Source organism: Prinia subflava, chromosome 8 (genome assembly GCF_021018805.1).
Source record: "Prinia subflava isolate CZ2003 ecotype Zambia chromosome 8, Cam_Psub_1.2, whole genome shotgun sequence".
Lineage (NCBI taxonomy): Eukaryota > Metazoa > Chordata > Aves > Passeriformes > Cisticolidae > Prinia > Prinia subflava.
The window spans coordinates 14682275-14704306 of NC_086254.1; the positions used below are offsets into that span (position 1 = coordinate 14682275).

General features: G+C 59.6%; 2 protein-coding genes across 3 annotated transcripts in view; one reads left to right on the forward strand and one right to left on the reverse strand.

Moving 5' to 3' along the window:
* The window catches only part of STK11 (serine/threonine kinase 11), a 32467-nt gene extending 18151 nt beyond the window's left edge, over nt 1–14316 (forward strand). For both annotated transcript variants that reach the window (XM_063403331.1, XM_063403332.1), the window contains 4 exons: nt 1581–1638; nt 8706–8899; nt 12517–12736; nt 13883–14316. In XM_063403331.1, coding sequence (XP_063259401.1) covers nt 1581–1638; nt 8706–8899; nt 12517–12725 — 461 coding nt within the window. In that variant the 3' untranslated portion in view covers nt 12726–12736; nt 13883–14316. The remainder of the gene's footprint in view (nt 1–1580; nt 1639–8705; nt 8900–12516; nt 12737–13882) is intronic.
* A 774-nt stretch (nt 14317–15090) lies between these two features.
* CBARP (CACN subunit beta associated regulatory protein) lies at nt 15091–21908 on the reverse strand. Its single transcript, XM_063403244.1, is given in 10 exon segments — nt 15091–17189; nt 17512–17695; nt 17804–17942; nt 17944–18012; nt 18307–18459; nt 18653–18827; nt 18898–19063; nt 19370–19431; nt 19530–19675; nt 20228–21908. Coding segments are annotated over 10 exon segments (2325 nt in total). The 5' UTR covers nt 20276–21908; the 3' UTR covers nt 15091–16006.
* Between the last annotated feature and the right edge of the window lie 124 nt (nt 21909–22032).

Sequence of the window (22032 nt, forward strand, 5' to 3'; positions counted from 1 at the left end):
AAAACCCAATCCAAACAACCCAGAACTCTGAGGAATTGGGCTCTGAGGACTCCAGTGCCTCGAGTTCCCTGAGCCAGGAGCCTGACCTGTGACCTGGAGAGCTCTTCCTGGATTGCTTTAACCTACTTCTTGTGATGTCATGTGGGTCAGTAGTGATCTTATCTGCCTTAAAGCTCTTAGTGCTGTCACCAGCGTGGATAAACCTTCCCAAATTGCCAGGGCAAAGTGTATTTTGAGTTCTGGGGGCAAAATAACTTCAGTCTTTTCCCACTGTACTGTCCTATCCCCCTTCTTTGCCCATGTCTAGGTCTGATATGATGTGAACAGACTGACAGGGAAGATGTTCTGGAGCAGCTTTTGGTATCACAAGTGCTGTGGTGATTTATCTCTTCCATGCCCTTTGAATTGTAGGATCTCACCTTCCTGCTTGTACTAGGATGTGTTATTCCAGCCCTCACTTCCAAGTGTCCCCCCAGATGTATCCCCACCCCCGTGTTCTCAGTGTGTCCTTGTCCTGGCTCTCCCTAGCACTCTGCACTGTTTGCTCCTGTCCTGACTTTCTGAATTCCTGTTTGACAGTGAGTTCTGCTTCCCAGACTTTTCTGGTTGCTGAAGATGGGTTCCTTCTTTTCCAACCCGTGTCCAAACCCTCATTCTTCATGCAACCTGTGCAAGACTTGACAGTGCAGCTGCTTGAGGAGCCACAGGGGATCATCCAGTAAAAGCAAAACTCCTTGTAGTGTTCAGCCACGAGGCTTTGCTAATGTTCAGTAGGTGAATATGTTCCTGGAACCTTCATTGGAGAATATCTTGGATGCTGCTGGATGAAACTCTCAGGGTTCCATTGGCTCATTTCTGAAGAACATGGCAAAATTTGCTCATTCCCTTCCGTTGAATTGTGCAGCTTCTGAAAGGCAGGGGAGCAGAGTGGGCATCCCAGGAGGCTGTTTAAGGAATCCACCTCCCTCTCTCGCAGAGAGAACAGGGATGAGCTGCTTTTCCTCTCCCCACTCTGCTCACCACCCACCCCAGCTACCTCAGCAGATGATCTCAGAAATCCAAGTGCTGGCCAGGGCACAGGGATGGGCAGCAGGATGATTTTTTTGGTTGGTTCTCCCCGGCTGCACCTCAGAATAGAATTCCACTAGAGCAGAGGATCTGGGACACTGAGCAAGTGGACATATGCTATGCCTGAGGCTTTGGCTCTTCCATGGAGGAGGTTCAATGGAATTATCTCTGAAATACAAAATCTTGATGTTCTTTGCTTGGAGACTTTCTTGGAGCTGTGATCAAGGGCTGGACAAGCCTCAGTCCCTGCACTTGGGAGGGAGGGATGGAGGGAAGGGCTGTACCTGCTTTGCTGGTGAGGAACAGACTGGAACAGGTTAGCAATGGAATTGGGACTTTATGCTGAGTTTCCTGTGGCCAGTGGAGCAAATCCTGCCTGGAGCTGCCAGGACTGGGCACAGCGTGGCTGTCGGGGAGGGAGGGGGAGGGCAGGGCAGAGCTTTGTCCTTCCTGGCTTCAACTCAGCTGAGAGTGTCTGTGATCACACCTGGACTTTTTTTCCTTCTTTCCAGGGATGCTTGAATACGACCCAGCCAAGAGGTTCTCAATACAGCAGATAAGGCAGCACAAGTGAGTGTTACCAGTCCTTCCCTCCCTTCTCCTCCTCTACCTGTGCTCCTGCTCTCACCTTCTGTTTCCTTTTGACAGCAGACACATGGAAGTCACTAAATCTCCTTCCTCCAGCTCTGCTGGGGCTCTGGCAACCTCCACTTGGCTTTTTTTCCTCCTATTAGAGCATCCGGTGAAGCACTGGAATTGCTAACCAGTAAATAAGGAATATGTTGGAAGTCTGTTTGTGGCGTGCCTGCTTCTGGATAATTAAGGGTTCTGGATAATTTTTTCCAGAGGCCAGCAAGTACTAATGGAGCAGAACAGGAGGTCCTGGAGGCTGTGTTATTGAAGTAGGACTGTTCAGTAACGTGTGTCAGTTCTGGCCAGTCTGGGGACAGAAATATCCCCTGGTATTTGCCCCATATGGAGTCAGTATGTGGAAAAGCATTCCAGGACAATAGGAAATTTTTTTTTTCTTTCTCTTTAATATCACAGTCCTCCCTCCCCCATATCCTCCCCCATTTTCCGTGCTGTAGTCAGGGGGGGAAATGCCCCGTTATCACTGAGAGGTTTTTTTTTAAGGATCTGTTTGAACAAGCTGGCTCCGAGCAGAGATTTCCTGGGCGGATAAAAGTACAAGAACAAAAAGCATCATGAGGCTGCTTCACTGCGGAGGCTGCATTAGCTTATCTCCTCTTGGAATGGGAAGTGCTTCTGAGGACAGGCAGAGCTGCCTCTGGACTGCAGCTGCTTGGCCTGTGAGCCTGCCCAGATCCTTGTGGGAGCTGTAAAAGCAAGGATGTGATCCAGGGTGGTGCTGAGCCCACTCTGTGCTGCAGGAACAGCGCTGCTTTTCTCCTGTGTCTTTGGAAAAGCTCTGTGCTGTCAGGTGATGGTCCCTGGGAGGTGCCCAAGCAGCCACAGCCAGGACCTGAGGGGCCTGAAGTGCACTGGGGCTCCACTGGGAGCGAATGGGACCAGCTCCAACAGGGATTGGGAGGACCAGAGTGCAAGCAGGGCTGGGGGCAGGGTTTATGGAGCTGCCCAGGCACTTAATTAAGCACAAGGATGACCCTTTTGTAGTAGCCAGGCCCCATGCCTGGGTTGTTTCAGGGGCTCTGGGCTCTGACAGGTGCAGGCATCTTCCCTTCAAGGCTGCCTTTCCCTCCCGTGCCTCCCAGCACCAATGGCAGTGACCAGAGGGGATCAGCTTGCCATGCTCTGTCAGGAAGCACTGCAGAGGAGCAGGAATTAAGTCTGTGGAGTCATCAGTAGGTGTTGAGACAAGCACTAAAAGCATTTCCCTTCCTGTGGTTGCAGTGGCCACCCCTGAGCTCAGGAGCTGCCCTGGGCCCTCGTGGGTCACTGCAGGGTGGTTGAGTTTGTTCCCCAACCCCAGATACTCCATTTTGCCCTCCTCCCACGTGGCAGGGATTTTTTTGTGTCAGCATTGCCCAGCTGGAAACAGAGAGGAGTCTCCAGAGATGCTGCCTGTAGTCAGAAAAGCCAGAGAAACTGGAGCACACCTCTGGCACGGGGCAGCCACCGAGCTCCTCTGCTGCTGTGCTGAGGCTTTTCATCCCCCGGCGCCGAGAGGGGCTGAGAAAAGGCTCTACCTGCAAACCCAGGAGCATTTCCAAGGCTTAGGCTCTTATTAGTTTTGTGTGAGCTTAGCCAGTGCTTCTTAATAGGCTTTTCTCCCCTATTAGTAATTGCCTCCTTCCTCCTGCTGTGGCATCTAGTAATTACATCAAGCACAGCAGAGCTTGTGGCCTGGGCCTTGGATGTGTGTGTCCAGCTTCTTTTTGTGCTAAAGAATCCAGAGCTTGGTTCTCCTGCCTTTTCTTTAAATAGAAGCTTAGCCCTGATGCTTAACCTGACCCTGTTTTTTTTTTTTTGTAAATGGAACACAGCAGGCAGCCGTTCGGGTATTGGGAAAGCACTTTAGTAAGAAGAGGTTTGATTTCTAGAACCCTTAGATTTCATGTACTGAGAGGAGTAAATCATTAATGATTGTGGGTTTTTCTACACTCCTCCCCCCAAAAGCATGTGCTAAGGACAGGAACTAAACCAGAGAAACATCAAGCAGCTTCCCCAGGCTGCCCTGCTGGGATGGATCCTGTCTCAAACCAGAATCACCCCGTGCCTTTCCATGCTGCTGGAAGTCTCCTTTTATGTCTTTGAGCTGCTTTTCCCGGGGACTCACTCATATGGAGAGTCAGGATCATCAAAGTGCTCTGAAATCAGCAGGAGCAGCCCCTGGGCAGCAGTTTTGCACTCAGGCTGCTGGACCAGGCTCGTGTCAGGATGTTGGGAAGGGGCAACGCTCCCCTGCCCTGTGGGAAGGGTGATCCCAAGGGAAGCATCACAGGGCGAGTCCTGCAGCCAGAGCTGGGGCTCAGCATCCATCCTTCCCCACTTCACCTTCCAAAAAGGCCCTTGCAGGGATAAAATCAGTGGCTCAGGGGCACTTGGAAAGCACCAAGGGAGCACAGAGTGCTATTCCATAGGGAGCAGAGCTGCAGGAGGCAGGGAAGGCATCCAGGCAGCCCAGCAATGATAATCCAGCCCCATTCCTCCCATTATTCCTGTCAGCTATTCCAAATGCTTTTGCCCTGCTGCAGCAGAGGAATGCTGGAGGAAGAGTCTGCTGAGTTTCATCCCTGCCAGCTGCCTTCCTCCCTCCTCACTCCTGCAGCTGAACTGCATTAAACTCCTGTCTCTGCACTTTTACTGGAGCAGGACAAAGCAAAATGCTGCTCTGTTCAACCCAGTCCGTGCAGAGCAGACCAGGAGCTGGAAATGGAAATGAGTTAAACTTCTCTCAGCCTGTCATCTCAGAGCTTAGGAGCTGCCAGAAGTCAACCCCTGGATAGCAGTGGAAGAGCCTGGAAACCTGCTTTCCCTGGAAGGATCAGAGTGGGATGATGTTCACTGGAAAACCAGTGCTCACAGCTCAACTTGATGAATATTTGGTGCTCCTGGGATGGGGATTGTAAGGCAGGGAGGAAAAGCTGCCAAGAGCCAGGGAGTTCCAACCTCCTCCCTATGGATTATCCACCACCTCCCCTCTGCCCTGTGCATTTGCTGAAGGGCTTCCTGCTCATGCACTTGGTTTTGTTACTAATTCACTGACCTGCTGCAGCACTTAAAGTGATGAAGTGGATGCAGAATTCTACCTCTGTCCCTTGTTTCCAAGGCAACCATCTTCCCTTCCCTCTCCACAAGTGTCACACTTAATTTGTTCAGGCGCAGATCCGATTGCAGGAGTTCATTGCACGAGAAGGGAGGCACTTCCACCTTTTATTAGTGGAGGTGCAAATTAACCTGCAGGGCTGGGGTCTCCTCCTGCCCTCCTGGAGCTGCTGTGCTGCCTCCCCCAGCACCTGTGGGGTTTGGAGTGTGGCTCTGGGAGGTGTTGCTGTTCAAACCTGGGTTCCAAATCCCGTGGAAATCTGTGTGGTGCTGCTGAGGGCTCCTTTGCAGGGTCTGACTGTGCTCCTGGGTTGTGTTTGAGTGAGGGAGAGGGGCTTCTCTGATCCTCTGCTGCTGCCTGTGCACTTGTGGGCTTTCCCCATCCGTTCTCTGGAGTGCCAGGCAGTGATTTCCTCTCAGCAGGACACAAAGAAGGATTCCTCTTCCTTCCTGAGGAACAATCTTCCTTCCTGCTTCAATCTTCCTGCCCTCTGGCAGCACATGGAAGGAATCTTTCCTTCTTTTACCCACATTCTGTAAATCAGTTTTGTAACGTGGTGTGTTAAAGGACTGAATCTCCAGAACTCCTTGTGGGAGTCTGAGCCATCCCTGCCACCTCTGGTCCTACCACCAACTGGGAGAAACTGCTGTCTTTTGTTTATACTTTAATACTTTTGTTTATTCTGAACCTGACTGAAGAGCTTGGACATCTCTTGATCCAACAAGCGCTGGAGCAGTGATTGCAGGGACACTGCTGGCGTGCCTTTCCCTGGGACATTGTGTGCCTTCCACGATTGCCTGTGAGGGAGCTGAGCTAAACTGGAACCCTGTTCACTGCTGCTTGTGGTGACAGTGACCTTCCAGGGAGCTCGAGGCCCTTACATGGCATCACAGGAGGTGGAGAATGGCTCGTCCTGACCCTGGCTGGCAGGGCAGGGATCTGCAGCTTGGCATCTGCTCTCAGAGAAAACCATCCCTGTGCAAACTGAGCCAACTGCAATGTTTGTGACCCAAATGGGAAGTGAATAGCTGGGAGTGTTGGAAAGCTGCAGCTGTGCTTACAAGATTCTTATTTTATCCTTGCTTATACCAGGACTTGAAAAGAGCAGAGGGAGGACTTGTGATGAGAGATCTGAGCTTGGGAGCTGCAAACCAAACGGGCTCATTAAGCACTGGGCAACCCAGATTCCTCTTTTCCTTCAGTCCTTGACCCTTGCTGCCTTATCTCCCTGTGGCTGTCTGGGCACCACTTCTGCCTGGCAGGATCACAATTAACTCCTGTACTGCTGCTGCCCGGGGGTTCTGAGCTTTGCAGGCGCCTCAGTGAGTTTGTGGAATAGGAAGAAATAATCCCTTACTACTGCTGCCTTCACTCTGAAGAATTTCTAAGCCACTCCCAGCCCTTTGAAACAGAGACCAGAGAGGAATCTGCCTCTTGCACAGGGATGTTCTGCACAAAGGGCACTTCTGAGATAGCCAAAATCTTTTCTTCGCCCTCAGGGTTAAAGCAGCTGCCACAAGCACCAGGTAACTGTGTGTGTGCCAGTGCAGTTGGCTCAGAAAACATCCCTGAAACTGGGAATAACTGGTGGAACAGGGCACTCAGCAGCAGGGCTCTGACCCAGCCCGTGTTTTGGGTGGTGGTGAGCACAGGGCTGAGGAGGGGCTTTATTTCATGGCCATTGCAGACCAGGAGGTGCTTTCTGGCTCAGGCAGTGGCTTCCTGAGGCAGATGAGGGTGCTCCAAGAGCCAGTGGTCCTCAGCTGAAGAGCAAATCTTCAGTGACAACCTCCAGCACCAGCACAGAAAGAGGAATGTCTGTCCCTGCTGGAAAATCCTTGCCAGGAAATACTCCACTACTCCGTGCAGAATTGCTCGAGGCTCCTTCCAAGAGGTCTTTGATTTTTCTTAGAACTTCAATGGATTTCTCTTCTCACTCTCTGTCCTCATTACCATATATGCATATGCAAGTGTTTGAAATCACCTCCCGGAGGATGGAAGCATAATGACTGGAGTACAGTGATTCAGGTTTCTGCTGCTAATAAAAACCTATTTTTACTCTCCTGGTAAGTAGGACAGGAGGGAAGAGTGAGGCAGAGCTGAAATACAGCAAAATAAAAACACCAGTTACCATAGACTTCCAGGCTTTTTCCCTTTAAAATTCTCCTTTTAACAGCAGTCACTCTGATCTCATTTGTCCTGGCTGTTCCCTTCTCCCAAGGTCTCTGGTGTTGAGTTTGGATCCCTCAAGCCCCAGCGCCCCTGGCAAAACCAGCTGGTGGCTCCCCTGCCCCTGTGCTGCTGATCCTGCCAGGCTGGATCAGCCCAGGCTGGATTTGCTGTCTTGGCAGTCACTTCCTCGATGAGCACAGTCTCCAAGGAAGGGAAATGGATTGATCTGATTAGGAGAGCAGTGTGCCATGCACGTCACCAAGGAAGCCATCCATGGGATCTGTGAAGAGCCCTGGGCCAGAATCGAGTTGTGCTGGTCCCATTCCCTTCCTGCCACTCCAGCAGCTGGGATGGGCTTTGCTTGACTCCTGTAGTGCTCCTTTAGGGACCAGAGGTGACAATTGCCAGCTGAGATCTGCAGCAGTTCCTGTCCCTCTCCCCAAACAGCTCCTTCCTCCCTGCAGACCAGGGGCTGCCTGGCTCCAAAACTCCATTGCTGCAGAGAAAACAGTTTAAAGATGTTGACGACGAAGCAGTTTCTGGATGAGAGTTCACCCCTCCCTTGAATCCTGCCTGATTTGTCCCAGTAGCTGCATTTCCATTTGTTTATCTCCTCACTCCTCGCTTTTCCTGATAGTTTTGTTAGAATCCCACTTTTTTTTTAGGCCGACTGTCAAAGCAGTGTAAGAGTAGAACAAAATGATAATTACAGCTCTGCGCAGGAGGTGCCTTCAGCCTTCCTTCCTGAAAGGAATTTGGAACTGGGGTGATAAAAACCAGATGGCTCAGGTTGGTGAGAGTTCTTGGGCTGGCTCAGGCCCTCCTCCGTGGTTGGAGGCCAGGAGTTACTGGATGCCAACTGCAGGGTGGAAGCACTTGTGTCCCATCATGCTTGTGTGGGCTGGAAAGGTGTGTTAGAAGTACCTGGGTCTGGAGGAACCTCTGCTCCCACCCATTTTTAGGGGGTCACTGGGAGTGTGGAGGCTCCAGCAGCACTTCCAGGAAACTTTGGGTGCCCACATGCAGCGCTGGGAGATGTCCCAGACAGTCTGGAGTCAGAGCTCTGCCATGGGAGTACGATGAAAACCTAAGAGGTTTATCCCATCTGGCTCTGGGATGCTGCTGGGAAGCAGCCTGCTGGATTCCTGATCTGATTAAGAACAGCTTTCGGAGCTGATATCCTTTCCTGGCCAGATGGCAGCACAGGGTTTGGTGGTGATAGGAGTCCCTTGAGACGGGGGGGATAAAAAGATAAAGTAGAAGCATTTCTGCTGTGGCCTTGGTGCAAACTGGCTTTTAGAGGAAACTGCTGTGGTAAGTGCCCCTCTCTTCAGGCTGGGATCCTGCAAACTTTTGTGTCTGTTGGGCTGGATCAGCCTCAGGACAGGGGAAGTTCCTTCTGTCCTGCTTGCTAAGATAATAAAACTCAGGAATCTGGCAGCTCTGCTGGTATGTTTTGAGTTACAGGTGGTTTGGGCTGGAGTTGGTGATGGAGAGAGTGGTCCTGAGCTGCCCTCTGTGCCTGTCCCTCTGTCCCTCTGTCCCTGTCCTCTTTCCTGTGTGTCCTTCAGTACTGACACCTGCCCAGACCTTTTGATTCCTCCTCACCTGCCGTGGGTGGAGCTCCCAGCTCGGAGTACCGGGGTGGACTGGGAGGACTGGAGGACTCCTGCCTGCCTCGTGCACTGACCCAGCTCTGCCCTCGGGCTCTCTGCAGCTGGTTTAGGAAGAAACACGCTCAGGCAGAGGCGCTGGTGCCCATCCCTCCCAGCCCCGAGACCAAGGACAGGTGGAGGAGCATGACGGCGGTGCCTTACCTGGAGGATCTGCATGGCTACAATGAGGAAGAGGATGATGACTTGTATGACATTGAAGATGATATCATCTACACTCAGGACTTCACAGTACCAGGTAGGGGAGAAGTGGTTGTGGGGGATTTTGCTGTGTTTAAAGCTTTTTTAGGAAAGGCCTCGAGGTTTGAATGATGCTTTCAGCAGAGGAGGAGATTCTTGGTTGTGGAATGGTGTGAGTGAGCCGTGATGCTCCAGATTCCTCAGTCCTTGATTTGATCAACCAGGATGCCCCTCCCAGAGCTACCCCTGTGCCAGCTCCTTCCCTTCTCCCAGGAACAGCTGCTGCTGGACTCTGCTGTTGAGCACAGTTAATTCTTCGGACCAATTTGGCCAGAATTAATTATTTGTGAGCAGAGCCCTGAAATTACTCTCTCTTCAGGGTCTGTGGCACACCTGGGGAGTGGGACACTGGTCCCAGCCTGGCCCTTGCCTTCCTCAGCTCCATGTCCATCCCAGCTGAGCAGGGTGAGCCCCATGCAGGCAGGTGTCTGTCACTGGGAGCAGTGACACCAGGAATTTCACCCTCCTCTTACAAACCACCACGTTTAAACCCAAATCAGAGCTGTCATGGCAGATGACAGGCAGATTATTGGAAGATCTTGCATGTTCTCTATGTCATTTGTGCTGTTTCAAAGGGATTAGAGATGTAAAGGATGAGAGGGGCTGATGAGGTGGGATGTGCAGTGTTTGTGGTGGGCAGGAATCCTCTCAACACTGGGAATGTGCTCGTGGGAGGAGCAGGGTGAGGAGGGTCCCAGCACAGACCCTCGGTGGGTTTGTGAGGCATTGCAGAGGTGGGGGCAGCTGCAGAGGGAATAAATGTGAATTTTTCCACCAAAGTCTTCCTGCAGCATCCCTTTGAACCTGCTCAATTCTGCATTTCTAGCAGTGATCCCATATTAAAATATAAATTAAAAGCCCCCTTGTACATGGGGGATCAGTTCAGCTGTGGCTCTGCTGGGCAGCCAGAGCAGGAGTGTGAGTGACTCATGGCTGGGGGTGGGTGTTGGGTTTGAGGGGGAAGAAAGAGGAAACCTCATTAAATCCTGTGTTCTTCAGAGGAAGAAGGGGCTTTGAGGAAGTGCTTTCATTTTTAAAGGGTTATTTAAAGATTCATGCAGCTCTGTGGGGAGATGTAAATGTTCCAAGCCCCTGGTTCAATCGGTGTTAAACATCCCATGCAGGGAAGTGCTAGGAGGGGATGGAGGAGAGGATGGCTGTGGCCTGGAGGCAGAATCCTCTCCCCACTCTTGTGCAGTGAAGGGATGTGATGGTGCTTTTGTGCTGGTCTAGAGGCTGAGCTCTGCTCTTTCCTGTCCTATTAACCCCTCCTCTGCTGCAGCCCCATCCTGCAGCACCTGCTCCTGGGTTTTTGCACTCTGAGGCTGGAAAATACAGCTTCTGAGCCAAGACTGGCTGTCAGGAAGGTGCATTCCTGGCTGCTCACGGTGCTGTGTGCTCAGTCTGACAAACAGCTATTCAAAAGCTCTTTGCCGTGTTGTTTTGAAACCTTTTTTGGTGCCTGAATGAGCTGGATGCGGAGCCATTAAGAATGTGAGGGGTGGCAGAGATGAGCAGGGATGAGCAGCCACGTTCCTGGTTCCTCTCTCAGCCCTCCCTTTATTTATTATATTTTTAGCCCTGCTCGTGGTGAGGGTGAGGTGGGCAGGAGCTGCTCGGGCAGACACAGCGCTGGGTCAGCGGTTCCGCGGGGGCAGCAGTTGCCAAGACTTCAGCCCGTGCTGAATTTTTATTTTCATTAATTTGAACGTCAGCAACTGTCATTGGTGAAGGAGGTAAAATTAGCTCACGATTCACCTCCCTCCTTGGTATCCATAATAGACTCCCGGGACTGTGCTTTTGAAGCAGGGAAGGAGGGGAGGAGGGAAGAGTCACACAAAAGACAAATGAGCTGTTTGGATAGATTCTTTTTTCCCTCCCCAGTCAGAAATGTTAATCGACTTGGCCCGAGTTCAGCCGAGGGAGGGGAAGGAGAAGTGCTCAGCTTTGCTCTGAATGGGGTTGTTTGAGGCTCTGCAGTCGTGCTGGTGGGATGGAGGGATGGAAGAAAAAACCTGGAACTCTGGGGTGCTGCAGCGGGGCTGTGCTGGGCTGGGGCTGCAGCCTGACCCGTGTGAGCCCCTGAGGGAGCCCCATGCCTGGGGGCTCTGGGACCAGTGTGTCCCCCTCTTGTAGAACTGGACCCTGAGCATCACTGCTCCAGAGCAGTCAGGCACTGGAGGAATCCACAGCAGGGCCATGAGCTTTGTGCTCCTGAGCCTCTCGCTGTGCCAGTCACTGCCAGAGTGCCAGAGGCACTGGCACACGCCCTGGGAGGGGGAAGAGCACCCCCATCACTACAATCCCTTGTGGTAACCTGGGCCAGGAGCTGTGCTGCTCCGGAGTGCCAGGCTGGGCACTGCACGGTGCCACCGGCTCCAGCAGTGCCAGGGTTGGGTGCCCTGAACCAGGAGCTCTCCCTCTCTGTTCTTGTGGCAGGAGTGCTCAGGTAAGCAGGCACAAGGCAGTGATTGGGAGCTGTTGGAAGGGATGCAGGGGGAGTTCCAGGAGGGAATTGATTGCACGTGTAACCCTGGATACACCCACCCTCCCTCCCCATCTGCAGCAGTGGCCAGGAATGCTGTGGCAAGGCACAGGGGTCCGAGGTGGGACCCCCACTGTGCTCCCCCAGAGGAGAAGCAGCTCTCCCACCACCCCTGGGTGGGAGACAGCTCTCCCTGTCCCCCCCAGCTCCCAGCAGTGGGGTGATGGTTGGCGCAAGCAGAGCTGACGTCCCGCCCGGCCTTGGCGGAGAAAGGATTGAGCATCCTTTAAAGAAAATTATACATAATCGTCTTACAGCCTTTGCTTCCACTCAAACCTCTGAGTCATAACTGAAGGGCCCTGGAGCGTGACGTTCCTGCTGGAAGGAAATTGCCTTGGCTGGATCCAGTGGGGGGGAGCCAGGGGCCTGATGGAGCCTCTGCTCAGCCCTGCTTGGGGCTGGGGGCTGCGCCGTGTTCCTGGGGGGAGCAGCCCAGGATGCAGCCACATCCCTCTGTCACTCCTCGAGTGAGGGGATGTGACCCAAACCGCGGCTCTGGCAGCGGGAGGTGCCTCTGGAAATGGCTCTTCACCTGCTCTGCTGAGTCACAGGGAGCTGAGGAGGGAGAGGGGCTGATGACACCCATGGGATGTTCCCTCAGGGGACAGTGACACACCCAGACCCCAGTGCAGGAGAGGCTGCTCTGCCCCGCTCTGCAAACACACCCAGACCCTGGCTGGGTACCCCAGAGTTGGTACTTGGGGCTGGCACCTGCAGAGGGGGCAGGAGGAATAGAAGTGACCTCGTCCACCACTGCCCCCCTGCTCCCCAGAGGAGCTGGGCTGCTCCCTGGGGTCTGGGGCAGGGCACACAGACACTCCAGGGAGGAGGGGACACTGTGTCTGTGTGCTGGGGGAACGGGGACCAAACCAGTCCTCGAGGGGAGCGAGGAGGGAGGTGCAGCCTCAGGCTCTGAGCCTCGCACATCCCAAGTTGGGGATCCCTCCCCTGCTCCCCTCGCAGGCGCTGGAACAGGGCCAGATTTTCCGCAGGAGCAGGATCCATCCCGGGCAGAGGGATGCTCCTGGAGGCTCTGCTGCCACCCCCTCACCGTGGCCGTTCCCTTGCAGGACAGGTGCCTGAGGAGGAGGCCGGGCAGAACGGGCAGAGCCGCGGCAAGGGGCTGCCCAAGGCCGTGTGCATGAACGGGACGGAGCCGGGGCAGCTGAGCACCAGGGCCAAGGGCGAGCGCCGCGCCAGCGCCTCCTCCAACCCCTCCCGCAAGGCCTGCTCCGCCAGCAGCAAGATCCGCAAGCTCTCCACCTGCAAGCAGCAGTGAGCTCTGCCCAGGTACTGCCGGGGAGCTGGGGGACGTCTGAGCCTGCCCCAGCCGTGGGCAGGGGGAGGGAGGTCAGGGGTGTTGTGTAGTCTTGGTCCTGAGCATTCCTCTGTAGGGTCCCTTTACCCAAGGTCTGGATCCCCTGTGAGGCTGAGGGGTGCAGAGCCAGGGGAGATGCCCCCCATGCGCTGCTCTGCTCCATTCTGCCCTCTCCTGTGAGAGGTGTTGATCCCTCTCCCCTCCTGGGCTGTGCTCAGGCTATGCCATGACACCCCCTTTCCCTTCTGCCCTGCTCCCAGCCTCACCACCCACCTGGATTTGGGGAGCACAGAGGGATGCTGAGCTCCAGGGTGTCCCATGGGACCTGCCCCTGGCCCAGGAGGTGGCCCTGTCACCCATGCCCAAGACACTTCCAGGAGAAGCTGAGCCCACTCCCTGCTTCCCCTCCTCCTTCCTGCTGCTTCCTCCCCAGCTCCAAGCCCTGTCCCCTCCTTCCCACCCCTCATTCATAACGGAGCCAGCAGTGACTCATGTTCAGCCTCATCCGCCCCCGCCCTCATGCTCGTCACAGCGCTGCTGGGGCTGAGCTCTGTTATCTCCTGGATCACGACCAGCTTTGTGGTGTGAAAAAAGCCCGAAATAAAAGCCGGATCCTCCCCCTGCAGCTGTCAGAGGCCCGTGGCAGCTCCATCTTTAATTCATGGGGGCAGTGAGTCACCTGCGGGGAGTCAGTGCAGCCCGAGTCTGGGATGGGGCTCCCCTGGACCTGCTGCTCCTCCTGCCCCTTCCTGCTCAGCTGCTGCTGGAAGGGGAAGCTCAGTGAGGGCTGCCCGAGCTTAGCTGGGTCACTCCCCCCCTTAGCCTAGAAACCTTTGCAAGGAAGGGAATCCTCCCCTCCCTGGCATAAATGACATTCCTTGGAGTCTTTTTCTCCTCGGGGTTTTGCTTTGGGCAGGTCTGAGCTTACCTGGCTGAGGGGACTGTGTGCTGTAGGAGCCCCCAAAACCTTCCAGGGACAGCACAGGGGTCCCAGGCCCCTCATTCCCATCTCAGGGTGCCAGAGGGAGCCCCGGGGCAGGGTGCAGGAGCAGAGCCAGCACCCCAAATTGGCCACCCCGTGGCATCCCTAACCCCCCTTCTCTCTGTTCTCCCCACAGCGTCCCCGGGCCAGCCTGCGTCCCCCTCCTCACCCCAGCTCTGCCTCTCTCCTGGGACTGGACTGTGCTTGCAATCCAAAAGGAAACCAGAGGAAACCAAGCGAGGAGCCCCCCCTTCCCTGCCCGCGCCCCCTGCCCCGGCCAGCGCCAGGACACGGAGCCGCAGTGGCCGGACCGTCCCCGCCGGACACCTGGACATTGAACTCTGCCCTGCCAGGACGCTGCCCCCTCCCCCCCAATCACTCTTTGCCAATCAAGACACTGATTCTGTTTTTAATTTTGCGATGGGAAGGGTGGGATGAGGGGTCGAGGGGGGAGGGTGGGACCCTCCTCCCCCCCTGCCGGGCCTCCCCCGGCTGTGTAGAGTCGTGCAAAGCCATTGCCGTGCACTTTATGTTTTAGACTACTGTTATATATTATATATTTTCCTCTTTTTTTTTGTTTTTGTTTTTGTTTTGTTTATATTTGCGGTATATTTAGAGATTCCTACACATCGTGATGTGTTAAAATAAACCAGATGAGGAAAAAAAAACCAAAAAAAAAAACCCCAAACAGGTATTAAGACAAAGCAGAACTCTATTACACCTGCATGCTGCACGGGGGCTCGGAGGGGCTCAGAAGGGAACAGGGCCCAGGAAGGGCTCAGAGCTTGGGAGGAATCTGGGCTCCAAAGGGATTGGGGCACTGGCAGCCACATGGCTTTTTTTTTCCTGCCTTTTTTTTTTCCTTTTTCCCCCCTTTTTTTCCTTTTTTTTTTTTCCTTTTTTTTTCTTTTTTAAAGAAAAATAAAGTGAAAACAGCAGGTGGCTTTCATGTCCTTCCTCCTGCAGCAAGCGGGGTTAGGGGCATGACCAGCCCTTCCTCCTCCTTTTCCTTTTGGAAGGGCACAGCCCCCCAGGCAAACCCTCCACTTGTGGGGCACTGCCAGGCCCGGAGCCCCCCTGCCCTGACCCCCCAAATCAGGCACCATCCCGGGGAGCAGAAGGTAAGAAAAGAGCTCAGAGACGTCACAGTTGGTTGGTTTTGGTTTTTCTCCTTTGTTTATAGACTTAAAAACGCAGAGGTGATGGAGGGAGGGCTTTGGGCAGAGCCTGCGCAGAGGGAAGGGGCAACCCGGCCTCTACTCGCATGCAATGGGGGTTTGGGGGGGCCCTGCCTGTCCCCCCCCCGCTGCCAAGTCCCAGGAGCCACAGCCAGGGCTGGGGCAGTTTCTTTTCTTTTTTTTTTTTTTTTACCCATCCTTTGGAACACAAATAAAAACCCAATAAAAAGCGAACACCCATCCCCACCCCCGGAGCAGCAACCGCCTCTGTAAAAATCAATAAATATCCTGGAGCCCCCACGGAGCTCCTGGGGTGGTGGGGGGCACCGGGGGGCACCCACAGCCCACGCTCTGCTCTCACCCTGAACCCTGTGCCAGGGGGCAGCACCAGGGGCAGGCACCAGGCAGCCTCCACCCCTCCAGGGGGTTTTTTGGGGGTCCCCAGGGCCGATCCTGCCCCCCCCCAGCCCTTGGGCTGCCACTCTGGGGCCCCCCAGGAGGTGCTTGAGCCCCTCAAGGATCCCCCTGGCCCAGGCCCCCTGCTTCCAGTTTAGATCCCAGGCTCCCTGCAGATCTTGAGGGGGATTGAGGAGGAGACTCCCCCCTCCCCAAACTACCCCTTGGCCAGGGTGGCACCGCAGCATCCCCGGGGCGGGGACACCCAGCTCCGGCCCCTTCCTGGCAGGGACATTCCCGGCCGGAGGAGAGGCTTATTGCTTGTAAAACCACAGAGAGAGGGGAGAGCGGAGGAGCCACGGGGGCTCAGCGGGGCGGGGGCTTCAGCAAAGTCCCTCCAGCGCTGAGCCCCGGCCAATGCTCGGCTTCTCCTCCGTGCCCCGACCCCCGGGGCTCCCCCAGCCCGGGCCCTCGCTGCCGGGAGCCGGGGGGCTCGGCCACCCCACGCTACCGGACCCCCGTGCTGGGGGTACAGCCAGGGGCCCCCATGTGCCCTTCTGGCCTTCCCGGGCCAGGACACCCTTCCTGCACCGGGCACCCCGCGCCGGCAGCAGGACGGGATGGAGCCCCCAACCCTGGTGGGGGCCGAGCCCCCCGTGCCGGGGTCTCTGCCCCTCAGGCTGGGCCTAGACCGTGCTGTGGTCGGGGGGGGCATCGCTGGCAGCCACGGCCACCTTGCACTCGGGGATCTCTCTCTCTGCCGCCTTCCTCAGGTGCCCGTAGAGCCGCTCCTCCAGGCCGCCGGCGATCTTGTCCATCAGCTCCGAGCCGGAGCCCAGCCCCAAGCACCTCCCGGGGCCGGGGCAATCATCGTCCTCAGGGGGCTCGGAGCCAGCCTTGGGCTCGGGGGCTGCCTCTCCGGGCTCCTCCACGATTACCTGGATCTCGGGGTCAGGCAGCGCCGGCGCAGGGGGGATCCCATCGGCCGCCTCGGCCGCCTCCTCGTCGCCGGCGCTGACGATGCGGGGCAGGGGGCTGTGGAACCGCGAGTCCAGGGGGTAATTGGCGCTGTCGCCGCGGCGCAGCGGCGTCCGGTGCCGCTCCAGCGCCGGGTACCGCACGCCGGGGTCGCTGAACTGCTTCGTGTGCTGCCACTGCTTGCGCAGGTGGGTGCGGGAGCGGTGCTTCCCCCGCAGCGGGGACTCGTCGAACTGCGGGTCGTGGCGCACGAAGGCGTTGAACAGCGCGTCCGTCTTCTCGTCGATGCTGTAGTCCCGCCGGGGCAGCCCCTCCCGCCCCGGGAACATCTGCCCATACGGAGACCAGGCCAGGGGGCTGTGGGGACGCAGGTGTCCCCCACCTGCTGCGCCCAGGGTCGTGCTCCCCACCTCGTCCTCTTCCTCATCTTCCTCCTCCTCCTCCTCCGGCTCCCGGCCCTCGAAGCTCTCGAAGATGGTTCCTTTCCGCCCGGCGCTGGTGAAGCAAATGCGCTTCTCGGAGGCCGTCTGGTCCTTGGGGGGGCCCTCCTCGCCCCCCCGGCTGGGCGCCTCAATGGAGGCATAGCCGCTGTCCATCTGCAGCAGCTTCCGTGTGCCGGGCTCCGACTCCTCGGGCTTGGGCCGACCCCAGAACTTCTCCTCGGGGCCTTCAGCCTCGTCCAGGGAAGGGGAGGGACAGGGGGGCACGCCGCTGGCGGAGGAGACGCTGTCGCCGCCATCGCTGCGCACCGAGTCCTGGTCGTTGCTGCGCTCGGAGGCCGCGTACAGCTCCAGCGAGGCGCGCAGGCTCCAGATGTCGTGGTAGGCGCTGGGCTGCTCGGGCACGCCGGGCTCGCCGGGGCTGCCCGTGCCCCCCTCGCCCGGCTCTAGCCTGCGGGCACCACCCCGGTGTCACGTCAGGGACCGGACAGACCCCGCAGGCAGCGGGCAGGGATGTGCCAGCCCGGCCCCTGCAGGCGCCACAGCAGTGCCGTGGTGCCACCCGCTCCTCCATGCTGTGCCCATTCCATGCCCATGCCCCAACCCAACCTCCCCATCACCAGCCCGCCCCAGACCCCTCACCCCAGGCCCGGCTGCCCCACCAGAGCCACAGAGGTGGGAGCCCCCCATGCCCACGGCAGCGCGGGGTCCCTCGGTGCCTTCCCGGCGCCCGGCTCACCCATCCCCGTCCCCTCTTATCTACTGAAAAATACCTGCCGAGAGAGGGTGGGGGGCTGGCGGGGGAGGGCAGGAAGGGGCCCCCCGCGGGGTGGAAGGCCACGTCATCCGTGTGGGCAATGTACTGGATGATGTCGGTCTGATGGGGGTCCCGGTCCTCCTGGTCCATGCTCTCGCTGGCCGCCCGCTGCCTCTGGAACTGCCGACGCTTGGGGGACCCTGGGGGGGCGCAGGGTAGGGCTGGGGGAACAAACCCAACCACCAGCCCCCCACCCACACGTGTCCACCCCCCCTGCACGGCCCCACGGGGCCCCCGCTGACCCCCACCTCTGGTGTCCAGGCTGGACGCCCGCTGGGTGCTCTCCAGCTTCCACTTCTTGATCCTGAAGTAGGGGCTGGCCCCGTCCAGGCTGGCGTGGCGACGCAGGCGGGTGAAGAACTGCAGGACGGGGCCCTGGGGGGGGGGTCGGGGGGGTCTCCCCGGGGCTGGCACTGCCCGTCCCAGCTGCCTTCCCGCTCCTGGGTGTTGCTGTGAACTGGGGGTGCAGGGGGGCCGTCAGTGCCCGCTGGGACCCAACCGTGCCCCCCCAGCCCCCCCGCATCCCACTCAGCTCCTTTGTCCGCTCCGCAGAGCTGGGCTGCAGCAGATGCACAAATGTCCCCTGGGGCAGGGATGAGGCGGGGGGGCAGAGCCTGTTTCTAGCTGGATGCCCACGTCCCTCCCTGAGCCCTGGCACGGAGCAGGGGGGCAGGGAGGGAGCAGGATAGGACCCTTGGGGCTGTGCAGGCTGGGCCCCCCTTCCCCTGCCCAGTCCCGGCCCAGCACTCACCGAGGGCCCCTCCCCAGAGTCGGAGGAGGCAGAGGGGCTGGCCTCTGTGAAGCTGGTGTCCACGGTGGAGTTGTAGGTGTCCCCGGGCAGGGCAGAGCTGGGGCCCACAGCATGGCTGGGGAGCACTGGTCGGGGCAGGGCCCCCGCGGGGGGCTGCAAGGCAGAGCACGTTCAGAGGGTCTGCACGAGGGTGGGACCAGGAGGGGCCCCTGCACCCTGGGGCCTCCTGTCTCTACTTCCAGCAATGCCCTGAGACTCCCACCCTGGGCCTAGCAGTGCCTCCCTGGGGTGCTGCAGGGTGCCTGTCCCCCGTGTCCCACCTGTCCCTTGGGCACTGGGGGCTCACCTGGAAGATGGCGAGACCGGGCTTGGGCGGGGGCAGGCGAGGGGTCATGGCCAGGCTGTTCTCGCTGGACTCGCACTCGTGGATGGTGACGATCTTGAGGGCGGGCGGCGGCAGGTGCAGGTGAGTCAGGCGGGCGTTCTTCAGGTGGTGGAAGTCCCCCTCTGTCAGGGTGTACCTGTGGGACAGCAGGGTCAGGAGGGGCAGCCCCAACCCCCTGTCCCCTCCTCCTCAGCCCAGAGCTTCACCTCCTCCCCTTCTCCTGGGTCTTCTTGCCCTGGTCAAAGAGCGCGGCCTCGTTGAAGGAGACGCGCCGGGCAGTGGAGGAGCTGGAGGACAGGAACCGCTCGCTCTCAGCATCCCGGTAGCTGGAGGATGACAGGCACTCGGGGTCCTCTGCTTTGCCGGTGATGTCTGCAGAGAAAGGGGTCAGCAACCAGCTCCCCCCGCCGTGGTGTGCCCCACAGCCTCCCCAGCTGAGGCTTGGCAAACTCGCTGCACTCATGGCCTCAATGCCAGCCTGGAATTCCCTGCTCCCGGCTGCCAGTCCTGCTCCACAGCCAGGGATGGACAATAGAGGGCACAAGGGGTGTGTGGTGGTCACTGCGGCGGGGCTGGGGGCTGCACCTTGGGAGGGGAGGGCCCAGGAGCTGCCTCGCCCCCCTCCCCGGAACTTGGGATGGAAGTGGGGGGGGTCAGGGCAGCACTCGGGTCACTCACCCTGCGCCTGCTGCGAGTCATCCAGGTAAGTGGTGTTGGTTTTCTCGGGGTCATCGCTGGCTCTGCGGAGGGAGGAGAGTCAGAGGTGCCCGGGCCAGCCCCCTCGACCCTTGTCACAGTGCCACACACCCCGGGGACAGCAGCGTCCCCCCTTGCCCACCTGGAGTGCCGGCGGTCAGCCTCGCAGCAGCGGCGGCAGATGATCAGGATGCCCGAGAGCAGCACCAGCGTGCCCCCGATGAAGATGGAGAGCAGGGCGAGGAGCAGCACGTACCCATCCTGAGGGGACACCTCGCCGGGCACCGCCTGCCCGGCGCCGACGAGCTGAGCCGCGGGGACGTGCGGGGAGACCCCGGCCCACCCCGAACCTGCCCCCGCCGCGCTGACGCCAGCGCTGCTCCCCAGAGCCGCCGCGCCCCCCCGCCCCCCGCCGCCCCCGGGCCCTGCCTGCACCACGGCAACGGCAGCCGGGGGGATGAGCCGCCCGCGCCGAGCAGGGCTGGGAACGGGCTTGGGGATGGGGACGGCGACAGGACCCCCAACCCTGCCCCACCGCGGGGATCGGTGCTCGCTCCCCCCGCCCGGGGAGAGGGGCTGATCCGGCAGCACCCCCAGGCCCCTGGCACTCAGCACCCGGAGCATCCCAGCGGGGCACAGGGCACTGAGAGCTGTCACCCACTCCCAGCAGAGCAGGGGGTGACAGCGGGGCTGCTGCTGTCCCCACCCGAGCGAGGACGCCAGCCCCACGGAGCCACAAGAACCCCACAGCTCCCAACGTGCATCGCCCCCCCCGCGGGACCCCGGGGCTGGCGGCGTGGGGAGGGGCGGCAGGGACACGCAGGGACAGGCAGGACTCACCGTGGCGCTCTCGGTCGCGTTGTCCCAGGGTGTTGGGTCATCGCTCATGGTCTGTCCCGGCCCGAGAGTGTCCTGGGGCGGGGGGAGACAGAGGGAGGCACCGGCCGGGACGGCAGGGCCGGGCCGGGGGCGGCGGCGGCGGCTCCTGCCCGGCCCCTGCCCGGCACCGCGGTGCGGAGCTGCCGGGAGGGACCGGGAGGGAGGGACCGGGATGGAGAGATGGAGGGAGGGACCGGGATGGAGGGATGAAGGGAGGGTGTGCTAAGGGGAAGGATGAAGGGATGGAGGGTGTGGTCAGGAGGGAAGCAGGGATGGACGGATGGAGGGATGGGGAGGAGGGGGCAGAACCGCTGCCCCTCCCCAGGCAGCCCCTCACCCCCGCCAGGCACAGCCAGCCCCCGCGCCCAGCCCCCGGACTCGCGTGGGCACAGCCCCCGGCCCCGCGAAGAGCGGCCACGGTCCCCAAGCCGGGCTGGGGCCGGAGCCCCCAAACGGTGGCTGGTGCTGGTGGCCAGAGCTGGCCCGCGGGGTGAAGTCCCTGCCCCAGGTGCGGGGTGACACCGCGCTGCCGTTCCCGAGGGCCAAACGCAGCCGCAGCCCCGCCGCCGGGGGACCCCTGCCCGCGGAAGCCCGGGGGGAGCCGCGCCGGGGGCTCCCGGCAGGCACGGGGGGCAGGTGGCCGCCCCACCGCGCGTGGCGTGGGTGTCGCCGGAGCGCGACGGGTGACGCTCGTGAGTCATCCCGAGAGCGGCTCCGTCACCGGGCTGTCCGCGCGGGGGGGACACCGAGGGGCCGGGGGGCCGGGCCGAGCTCCTGAGGACCGAGAGCCGCCGGGACGGGGGAGCCGCTCCCCTCCGCGGCACCGGCCCTGCGGCCTTTGGGGACCCAGAGGGGACCTGGTCACCGTCCCGCGTGTCTGGCCCTTCCCGGGGGCTGCCGAGCTCCTGTGCGAGGCCGTGTGTCCCCTCCGTGTGTCCCCTCCGTGTGTCCCTCCGTGTGTCCCCAGGCTGCCGAAGGGGCTGAGCCTGAGCTGGGTGGGCGATGCTGTGTCGGGGACCCCCGGAGTGGGCAGGGGTGGGCACTTGGAAACCGCTCAAAATTAGGTCAGTGAAAAATGTGAATGGAGCCCGCGAAGGGGTGGGGACTGTCATTCGTGGGGACAGCACAGGGGTGGCCGTGTCGCAGCTGGCAGTGAGGGACAGTGATGGCTGAGGGCAGCCCTGTCACAGGTCGGGGTCTCAACCCCTGGGAGGGATGTCGGGGTGTTGGGGGCCTCTCGGGACAGAGAACTCCCTGCCCACACCGGCCCTCGGGCATCTCCGAGCTGGCGGGATGCAGCACGAGGTGAGGAGACCCAGCCCGTGACCCCCGAAAAAGGGTTAGGGGGTGAGGGGGGGACCCGCTCCCGACCACATGGGGGGATCCCGGGCGAGGAGCTGCGGCCCCACGCGGGATGGGATGGGATCCCTGTGGGGCACCCTGAGGCCCGAGGCGAGGGGAGCGGGGGGCCGGGGGGAGAGGGAAGAATGTCCCTCCTGTTCCCCATCATGGAGGAATCCCGTCTCCATGGCGACCCGGCAGGAACAGGACGGCCATTGTCTGGAGGAGGGGGCCGCTCCCCGGGCTATCCCCCCCGGGGGGGACACGGGGCGGGACCCGGGGTCTCCGCCAGTGCCCGGGGCGGGGGCTCGGGGTCGGGGGACCCCGGTGGTGCCGAGCCTCCGCACGTGGGAAGGGGCGCGGGCCGGGGCTGCGCCCCACTCGTGTGTGCGACCCACGGGGTCCGGCTGGACCAGGACCGGGCT